At 37.1% G+C, this 10974-nt stretch overlaps 1 protein-coding gene and 1 non-coding gene across 2 annotated transcripts in view; both read right to left on the bottom strand.

The window, feature by feature from the left end:
- Positions 1-167: 167 nt before the first annotated feature.
- Positions 168-10974, bottom strand: part of HAUS6 (HAUS augmin like complex subunit 6) — a 46757-nt gene continuing 35950 nt past the window's right edge. Inside the window, exons 12-16 of the mRNA XM_023508931.1 lie at positions 6886-6952; positions 6063-6245; positions 4199-4334; positions 1418-2467; positions 168-1014 (exon numbers count right to left, since the gene is read on the bottom strand). Coding sequence (XP_023364699.1) covers positions 956-1014; positions 1418-2467; positions 4199-4334; positions 6063-6245; positions 6886-6952 — 1495 coding nt within the window. The 3' untranslated portion in view covers positions 168-955. The remainder of the gene's footprint in view (positions 1015-1417; positions 2468-4198; positions 4335-6062; positions 6246-6885; positions 6953-10974) is intronic.
- LOC111722843 lies at positions 7037-7166 on the bottom strand. The gene has a single exon (XR_002771497.1).

Below are 10974 nucleotides of genomic sequence, written 5' to 3'. Positions count from 1 at the left end.
AAAAAAAAAAAAAAAAAAATTACAAGTTATTTAAATTCAATTCTTGGGTTATTTTGAAGCTATTATAGGCACAGGGGAACTCTGATGGTGTTTGAGCAAATTAAAACTAGTTCCTCTCTCAAAAACTGCATCCATACCCACCCCCCAAAAAACCAACAACAATAAAACAGACTAATGACTTTTTAATTTATATTTATGTTAAAATATAAAATAAGGATTAAATTCTCAAAGTCTAAATTAGACTAAATATAAATGTTAAACAACCCACTGAATGGATTTATAGTTTGCAGTGTTCCTTGGAAGTGTCTAGTCATCTTCTCCATCTTTTTTCCCTTCTTAAAAATCATGCTGTCCCAGTCTTCACTTATCATCACATGCAGTTTATTCCATCAAACATCACTTCTCAGGATCAATCCACTAGAATAATCATTAAACTTATTTAGAGCTTTCCCAGTCTTAAAATCTGTCATCTTGACTACACATCCTAAGGCACTACTTTCCTCACTTTTTCTGGTTAGTACCAGAATGTTCCATAAAGAAACAATAAAAGTTATATTTTTCTCTAAAGTTAAAGATCAGTATATTCAATGGCTATTATCAACCACTTAAGTAAAAGCACGACAAAAACTATGTTAACTGAAATTACAACATAAATTAAACTACTCCTTTTGTATTTAATGCTTACAAGATTATTCATGAAATCAAAATGGCTTCCCATAAGTTGACATTTGCTTTCCAGATACTTCACATTCACCCCTCTATCCTTACAGAGAAAAAAATCCAACATACTCTTCTTACCTAAAAACATTACAAGAGACTAAAATGTATTTAGGATTTTTTAAACCTTGAAAAAGCGTATTACACTTCTAACAAATATTTAAGTTATAGATCAGTTTCCATTCGGTGACACTGCTTCAATTTAAGTGCATCATAGTTAAATTAATTGAGAACTGCTTCATCTTGTCAAATCAGATGGAGATTCTTTTGCATCAAAGCTCTTATTCAAGATGTCTCCTACAAAATTTATTTCAAAAAAAATCACAAACATATTATTACAAAACAGTGACATTTAAAACTATCTTTCTCAACTTTTCTAAAACCACCTTCCACTAGACAAGAAGATTTTGATGAGATTTACATTCAATAGTTTCTATTACAAAAGCAGCAAATTTCAAGTTTGGAGGGTTTTTTGCCCCCACCCCTCACCCAAGTTGACTGTAAGGTATAAACATGAAAGTAGAGATTCTGAAAGAATCCATAAAGTGATGGATCATTCCTCTCATCCTAGATGAAGGAACAAGGAGCATTACTTTGTCAAATTAATGACAAAGATCATGCAACATTCACTGTATACTATTTTTATGAAAAGTTGAGAGAAAACTTCAGATAAATATGCACAAGACTACTTAAATCTTACCTTTTAAATTAGGTAGTAATTCTCCAACACTACAGGGTATTGTAGTGTTCGATCTTTGCTCCACTGGAGAAAACTTAATTAGTGGTGAAAGAGACTGTTTTCTTTGACCAAGAGACATGCGTAAAGATGGTTTTGTATACTCAATATGCAAATCATGAGTGTCAAAAAAGTTAAACATATCATCTGTTTGCACATCTTGGGGAGTGGGGCTCAATTCTGGTTTGCGTCTTTCAAGTGTTTCAGGATTACAGAGATAAGAGTCTTCCTTTTTCTTGGAAAGAGAGTTCTTCAGAGCCTCATACCTACTACAAATAGCCTGTAAACTGAAGTCTGATTCTGGAGTAGTTGGTCTTTCTCCCTTAACATCTTCTGGAAAAATACTACTGTGCACAGGAGTATCTGGTTCCGGTTTAAAATTGGCCTCTGAACTACTGGAGCTATTGAGACTCAGGTGACCAACTTCTTCTGGAAGAGTTTCACATAATATGCCAAAATCAATATCCTTAAAATGCTCAGATCTAATACTACTTGATATTTGAAGAGAGTCCCGTAATATAGTTTTATTCATGGAAGGTTTGTTACTAAAAGCTTGTGAGTGGTCTAAAATTTTACTATGCTGCTCTTCACTACTGCCCATCACATCTATCCTACTACCCATAGCAGGAGAGAAGGTCACTATTTGGCTAGTTTCCGATAACTTGGTTGGTAAAGCTGTACATTCCAAATCTTGCTTACAAATTATCTTCTTACTTAATAAATCTGACTGACTTTGTGTTGGTGGTTCACCTATGTGTCTGGTCACTGCATAATTCTGAGGTACACACTTGCGATCTGAAACAACTTTCTTCTCTTCAGACAAAAGAGGCTGGCCAATATCTGAGACAGTGGTTTCTAAGAGAAAACTGGCCATACTAAGTTCTCTCTGATTTTGAAACACAGGTGATGATTCTGATGATACTTCTCTATGTTTAGTATCCATTTGCACTGGTTCTTCACTTTTGTTGTCTTCCATTTCAATAGCTTTTCTCCATGAGCTCCTAATGTCAGTTACTAATTAAAGGGGGGGAAGACACTATTAATATTTCCAAACAAAAAGCATGCAATTAATCATTTTATTTCTAGTACTATAGATAAAGCTACTGATTCAATCTACACTCCCTGTACATACTGGTTGAATGACAAGGCTCCACAATATAACAAACCTTAATAACATCAAAGGACTCCACCTCCCAACTGATCAAACTCAAGTAAATACACCAAACAAAAGCTGCCCTTGAAATGTGCATCTACTTTTACACAACATATGTAAAAAAAAAAAAAAAAAAAGACACCATCTTCCACCTAGAACAGTTGTTGGCAAGTTTTCCTATAAATGGCCAGATAGTAATAGTTTAGGCTTTTCAGGCCTGCACTCTAATAAAACAGTGACTAAACTCTGCCATTACATCATGAAAGCAGCCATAAACAATACTGATAAATAAGCAAGCTTGTGTTCAATATAATTTTATTTATAAAAACATACAGGACAGCCTCAGTGCCTGTAGCTCAGAGGGTAGGGCCCTGGGCACATACATCAGGGTTGGCAGGTTCAAACCTAGCCCAGGTCAGCTAAACAACAACAACAACAAAAAATAAAAAATAAAATAAACAAAAAAACACACAGGACAAGACCAAATTTGTTTCACAAGCTATAGTTTGCTGACTACTGACCCAGGCTCTGGCTCAGTTCAACCTAAATCAGCAGTAACACAAATTATATTTAATCACTCAACAAAGATGATCTGCCTACATAAGAACACTAACATTAGAACTTTGTCTGCACACATTATGGGTTATGGCTATGGTCCCCAATCCCCAGGCTGCGGACTGGTACTGGTCTATGGCCTGTTAGGAATTGGCCTGCACAACAGAAGGTGATCCGAAAATAGTGAAACTTCATCTGTATTTATGACTGCTCCCCATTGCTCACATCACTGCCTGAGCTCCATCTCCTCTCAGATTTTCCCCTAGTCTATGGAAAAAATTGTCTTCCAAAAAACAAGTTCCTGGTGCCAAAAATGTTGAGGACTGCTGGATTATAGGAAAAAGTTCTAGGCAGTCTGACTAATTTGGGAGCGGTAAAGACCTATGCACAAAGTTTTGGACTGGTGCTTTCTGGTTGCTGATTAGGATAGCACTGCCTCTATACTCTATAAATGTGGATCATAGATCAGATCCAGAAGCAGGGCACTTTTAAAAAGTCATCAAAGCTCAGTGCCTATAGCTCAAGTGGCTAAGGTGCCAGCCATATACACCAGAGTTGGCAGGTTCAAATAACAACTACAACCAAAAAATAGCCGGGCATTGTGGCAGGCACCTGCAATCCCAGCTACTTAGGAGGCTGAGGCAAAAGAATCGTTTAAGCCCAAGATTTGGAGGTGGCTGTGAGCTGTGACACTACAGCACTCTACCCAGGCAACAGTTTGACACTTTGTCTCAAAAAAATAAAAATACAAAGTGATCAAATAAAATTGTTCCAGAAAACAAATAAAATAACAAAGACAAAACTGTATATAATCAGGGTTGATTATACCTCTGTGTACTAAAGTACACAAAACACTGCTTAAAACTGGCTGTATAAAGTGAGAGAGCCCACACTTAATATTTCAATAAAAGTCCCTTATATTAGAATAAACAAAGAGCCATTACCAACTGAGCTGAAAAGATCTGTCAGGCCATGATTCTAACAGTGGTAATATCTAAGAAAGGGTAAAAAAGGTATAGAAAGCATTACAAACTTACTCAAGTTTTCTGGAGTACGAGGAATTTGGTTTCTTGTTAAGAAGGGGTTAGAAACTAGAGAGTCAATTAGTTCCTCTAATTTTGCTTCTTTTCCTTCAGAAAGCTGTGGTGAATCAGATAAAACTGCCCTGGCAACCTAAAACAGAAAAGAAAAAGTAAAGCAAAAATTATCAAGCCCATTGTTACAAAGCAACAAAAGCCCTGTTAAGAATAAGCACTTCATAGTCAGCAGCACCTCCCATAGGAAACAGCGCAAAATTAAGGAACAATGAAGTTCCCAGATAACTCATATTGGTACAATCCTATAAAGAGAAATGGAACATGAAAGTATTTCCTTCTTACAGTAAAAGGATAACCCATTATAAAGGACAGAAGAGTTAAGAATCTTTATATCTGGGAAGATTTAGGGCCAATTCTGACTGTGTAGTGACCTGTGCTGCTAACTGCCACATCTTGGAGCATGACAACTCTGCATCCATTAAAACAACCAGTTTTAAGGCAAGCAACTTCTTCCTAATTACGATCAATCTGCACAGTAACACCCCCATTAACAGAATACATTCTGATAATATGCTTCTTTGCCAGCAATGGTATTATCAGATCTAAATTAGAGAACAAAGCATAGTGACACATTCTAAAACAAAGAAAAGAAAGTATATAATATGAAAATAGCACTCTCTATTAACTAATTATCGATAAAATTGGAAAACAAACATAAATTAAAACCTCTGCCCTTCTGAGATCATTAACAAATAAACTTCCTGAAACCATAAACAAATTGACCCAGGAAAACGAGGGCTTTCAGGAATTCAAACACTAAATATCTCTTGTGGTAAACACTGAAAGAAAACTAATCTCACTTTACTTGTAGAGCTTTGTGAGATTATAGGACTCCTCCCTTCCATCTCATCCCATTCCACTACTAATCCAAATCTTTTTAGCCAGAAAATATGCCTTTCCTTCCACAATTAGGAAGAAAAAAAGATGGACTAACCATTTTTTCTTTAGTTTGAGTCAATGAAGAGGAACAATATAACTCTAGAAATTTAAAAGCATTGAGAGACCATGAAATTGGTCCTACTGTTACAAACAAGAAAAAATAACTGATATCCAGTCTCTTATTTGAACATTCATTCAGTTTCATCAGACACAAAGGAATGGAGGGAACTCCTATACTCAAATTAATATCTACTATATTAGTGTTCTTTTAGTCTCTCAAGAATAAAAAGTAATTTGTCATCTGGAGGTTTAACCAAATTCAAGCAATGCTAAGGGATATTGTAGAAAACATGTAATAAAAATACTATTAGTGAATGGATTGAGTATTTAATTTGTGCAAACAGTTCTATAATACTGAGCATGGTAGTATTGGTTAGTTAAGGGTGGTTAGGATAATCAAGTTCATGAACAATGCATTTAATCACTTTTTTAAATATTTAGGAAGCAAAAAGAATAAAACCTGTACTCAGTGATATAGTATTGCATATTCTTTTTTCTAATATTCAAATAAAACAGAAGCTCAGCTAAGCAACAGACAACACTGACAAACTATTTTAAGAGCATGATCACTGGATATATTTATCTTAAAATTTATACAGTGGTTAATCCCCAAAATATTTCACATGTATTATTTTTATACTTTCAGATGATACTTATAACTCTTAACTAAATAAATTTATATTAAATCTATTCTTACTTTTGGGGGGAGGGGCCAATTTTGCTTTAACTATGATTTTTCTTATTTGTGACCTCCTTTCCTCCAGATTATCCCTATTAGTCAATAATTACCTTATTTCACTTATTATCCTAATACCACTGAGAAAATAATAAATATTTAAGTGTACTTATTACAATCTTTTCTAACCTCTTCCACCAGATGATCTTGCTCTTTTTGGAATGGATCTTTTTTTTTGGTTGGCAGAGATCCTCCAAATATACTATTTTCTGTATTATTTACATCTGATAATGGAGAATCTTCCACTTCAAATTCTGGTATTTTCTTAGAAATGGTTTCATTTTTCTCTTTAAGAGTTCTTATCTTCAAGTCCTAAAGAAGATAGACATGTCATGTTAAAACCTTAATGATCAGCTCGGCGCCTGTGGCTCAAGTGGCTAAGGCGCCAGCCACATACACCTGAGGTGGCAGGTTCAAATCCAACCTGGGCCCACCAAACAACAATGACGGCTGCAACCAAAAAATAGCCAGGCATTGTGGCGGGCACCTGTGGTCCCAGCTAATTGGGAGGCTGAGGCAGGAGACTCGCTTGAGCCCAGGAGTTGGAGGTTGCTGTGAATTGTGATGCTACAGCACTCTACCCAGGGGACAGCTTGAGCCTCTGTCTCAAAAAAAAAAAGAAAACGTAATGATCATGATCATTAAGCTGATCTTAAAGCTGACTGCATTAGAGGTTCACTGGTTATCATGAACCTATAAAAGGTTGTTGTTTTTATTGTGAAAGTATATATTCACTGGCAGAATTAATTAATTCCAATATTCTCCAGAGAGAATACATAGACTTGGTTAGAACTGCAGAAACTGGAAAATGTGAAAATAGAATTAAAATTAGTTAAACTGCAAAATCAACAAAAATGATATTTTATCATTATTTAGTATGGTCAGAATTAACTAAAAGGGTTTTTTTCCTCACCAAAAAGCAACATTGATTGAAAATTGTTTTATAATGTACCTTTTCCAGTAGTGTAACACTGCCTGTACTTGAGGATGAAGCTGGCTTCAACAGGGAAGAGTTAGGGCTAAAAGGATAAAAGACAACAACTCCAAATTATAAGAAGGAAAGAATTCCATCCACTTGATGTATCTGAATAGTCTAGAAAAATAACTGTCTGCCCCGTATCTGTCCGTTACGATTTCTCTCAATTCGTCCCGGTCATCAAAAGGCAGTTTTTCTAGGGAGGTATGGTGACAATTAGAGCAATACTTCAGCCCAATTTGTGTATCAGCCTCCCAATTAGGAACATTTCACTTACCTGCTATACATTTTTTTAAGTCAACAGTATTTGATTGTCCATAAGGTCCAAATCACAGAATTTTATTGTTACAGAGACTTAGATTCTTCGGATATTTCATGTCCAAAATCCATTTCTTGAATGCTAAATTTTGCTCTATAGCAAATATGTTACACTTATATAAAGTCATAAGGTTATTCAGAGTTTTAGTCTGCTGTAATCTATATTATACAGAATCATAGCAATGGTGAAGTGACCTTGAAGCCAAAAGCCCAGTGGCAGCCAGCCCCTTAACTCCCATTCCATCAACTCATTCAACAATTTTGTAGCACCTATTTCTCCATACTGAAATCTTACTGCTGAAAATTGCTAGACATTATTTCTGTTTCTTTCACTGAACTCCACTGATGCAGCCATCCAACAGGCAAACCTGACTTAATTTCAGAAGCTCATACTCTAGAGATGGAATTAGAAAGTACAGTAGAACCTCTGTAAGTTAACCACCAAGGGACTGTATCAAACTGATCAACATAAGGAACATTCAGCCATGTTTCCTACTGTACTGATCCATGCATGTGGTACATGTCTGGCCTATGAAAATTAGGTCAATGGCTCAGCACCTGCGGCTCAAGAGGCTAAGGCACCAACCACATTCATCTGAGCTGGTGGGTTCGTATCCAGCCCAGGGCCCACCAAACAACGACGGCTGCAACCAAAAAATAGCCAGGCATTGTGGTACGCACCTGTAGTCCCAGCTACTTGGGAGAGGGAGGCAGGAGAACTGCTTGAGCCCAGGAGTTGGAGGTTGCTGTGAGCTGTGATGCCACGGTACCCTTACCCAGGGCGACAGCTTGAGGCTCCATTTAAAAAAAAAAAAAACTTTCCTAACTTTTTCAAACATGCACTCTTGGAATCTTCACCTCGCTTTCAAAAAGCCAATTGCTTTTCATTTTTATTTGCTGTTTTTATACTATGTCAATAACTGACCAGGCACGGTGGCTGTGGCCTGTATTCCTGGCACTCGGAGAGGCCAAGGCAGGTGGACAGCTTGAGCTCACAGGTTTGAGACCAGCATGAGCAAAAAGCAAGACCCCGTCTCTACAAAAAATAGAAAAACTGAGACAAGAGGATCACTTGAGCCCGAGTTGGAGGTTGCTGTGAGTTATGATGCCATAGCACCCTACCCAGGGTCACAGCTTGATACTCTGTCTCAAAAATAAAAAGAAAGAAAAATATGAGATTAGAATTCACTAAGGATGTTTGGCTGATATGTATGCAAGATCATATTGCCCTATTTTTGAACTGCAGTAAAGGAGAAAATGGGGAGGTTAAAGGTTTAAATTTCAAGGGCATCACCTAGAAATATGAAATCCTCCCAAAAATTATTGCAAAGAAAGGTAGCGTCCACAGTGTACAGCAAAAACATCACCAATGATGAGCTGATGAGCCTCCATCAGCTCACTTTGATCAAAACCAGCAATAACTGGGGCATCAAGATGGAGTTCTGCAAGACTAGGTCATTGATGACTGCATAGGTAACTGGTAGAGACCAAATTTTGAACCTCCCCAGTATCCATATATTCCTGCACATATTACAAAGCCTAAGGAACATAAGTTGTTCCTGGTTCAGCTTCACGAGAAATGCTTGTTTGCAGTCCCTAAAAATTATAGGTTGGTCCCTGCAACATTGTTTGAATTGTGTGACAATACATCAGGAAATGGTCACATCATTTCTAGTCTCCCTCAGCCATTGAGCAAGTTCAATTGTATACACAACTGAACTTCTGTGCAATGCAGAAGTAAAAGAAGCGTCTGTGAGCACAGCTATGCACAGTTAGTTATACACAATGGAGAAGAATAAATGTGGTAGAAAAGGGTTTTGGTTTTCTCCTCTTCTTGATCCTTAAATTGTCACCTACATTCTATTATTTGAACAGTAAAGTTAACATGAAGAACTAGATGGTGGCATAAGCAAATGTGATAATGTTTATTTACTTTCAGTTCTACTCTTTTTTTGTACAATATTAAAGAAAATGAACTTCTTTCTATTTCTACTATTTTTTACTTCTCATTAAACTTAAAATTCTTAAAAAAAAAAAAAAAAAAACAGCAATGAGGGCTAAGTACAGTGGCTCACGCCTGTAACCTTAGCACTCTGGGAGGCCAAGGAGGGTAGATTGCTTGAGCTCAGGAGTTCAAGGCAAGCCTGAGCTACAGAAAGAGCTATACCACGACCCCCACTTCTTACTAAAAATTAAAAAAAAAAAAATGAACCAGGCATTGTGGCAGGTGCCTATAGCCCTAGCTACAAAGAAGACTGAAGCAGGGGGATCACCTTACCCAGGAGTTTGAGGTGCCTATGAACTATGGGAACTCTAGCCTGAGGCAATAGAGTGAGACTCGTCCTCAAGAAAAAAAAAAAAAAAAACAGCAATGTGATTTATGAAGAAGGCTACTGTTTTGGTACTTAGGTGCAGAGCTAATAACATACTTACTTTAAAAACTATATTCTTTCCATTTTTTTTGAGACAACAGGGTCTTACCCAGGCTACAGAACAGTGGAATCATCATAGCTCACTGCAACTCAAATTTCTGAGCCTTTAGCAATCCTTCTGCCTTAGCCTCCCAAGTAGCTGGGAATATAGATGCTTACTACCATGTCCAGCTAATTTCTGTAGAGATGAGGTTTTGCTCAGGCTGGTCTCAAACTACTGGCATTAAGCAATCTTCCCTCCTTTTATTACTGCTAGATTTTGTAGAAAATAGAAAGACCTGTGAACAGTGGAGTTGTTGGGATATGGAAGTAGTTTGCTCAGAATTCTTCACTGTTGAAGGGATTTGTAATTAAATGTTTCATCAGTAATACATAATATGGCTGGAGTACACTTAATAAAGGAATATCTTTTTTTGCATGTAGTTCAGCAATTACACTAAGTATTTTATTTGTACTGGCATCAGTGCAGTGTAGTTGATTGGGAAATTCATGGGTGGATATGATCAATATAACTATTTAATTTATTTTATTTATTTTATTTTTTTGTAGAGAGAGTCTCACTTTATCACCCTCGGTAGAGTGCCATGGCGTCACACAGCTCACAGCAACCTCCAACTCCTGGGCTCAGGCGATTCTCTTGCCTCAGCCTCCCGAGTAGCTGGGACTACAGGCTCCGGCCACAATGCCCTGCTATTTCTTTGGTTGTTGTTGTTGTAGTTGCCATTATTGTTTTGAACAGGCCTGGGCTGGGCTCAAACTCACCAGCCCCAGTGGAGTACTTCCACATCCCAGCAATTCAATTTATAGGTCTTCTTGGTCCTAGACCAATTTATAGGTCTTCTGTTCTATTCTGCCATATCTAGCAGTAATAATCTTTCATATCCCATTAAGCATTCATCCCTCACAACCAACCTTCTCAATTTCCTTTCAATATCCCAAACCTATAATTAAAATAAAGTATCCAAAAATAATTTGAAGGGGGTGGCACCTGTGGCTCAAGGAATAGGGCACTGGCCCCATATGAGGGTGGGGGCAGGAGGTGGGTTCAAACCTGGCCCTGGCCAAAAACTGAAAAAAAAAAATTAAAAATTCAGGAGCTTAGAACAGGATAAATATGAAAATCAAAACATATTAAATACAAATTCCTTTTCCTATATTAAGAGATTCCATTTGACCTAAATTCTTTTTTTTGGAGACACAGTCTCCATTATGTTGCCCTCGGTAAAGTGCCATGGCATCACAGCTCACAGCAACCTCAAACTCTTGGGCTTAAGCGATTCTCTTGTCTTAGCCTCCCAAGTAGGCACCCGCCACA

This window comes from Otolemur garnettii, unplaced genomic scaffold (genome assembly GCF_000181295.1).
Source record: "Otolemur garnettii isolate 467f Iridium unplaced genomic scaffold, OtoGar3 scaffold00006, whole genome shotgun sequence".
Classification (NCBI taxonomy): Eukaryota; Metazoa; Chordata; class Mammalia; order Primates; family Galagidae; genus Otolemur; species Otolemur garnettii.
Note: the sequence above shows the minus strand (reverse complement) of the source record. Positions and strands in the feature narration are given on the sequence as shown.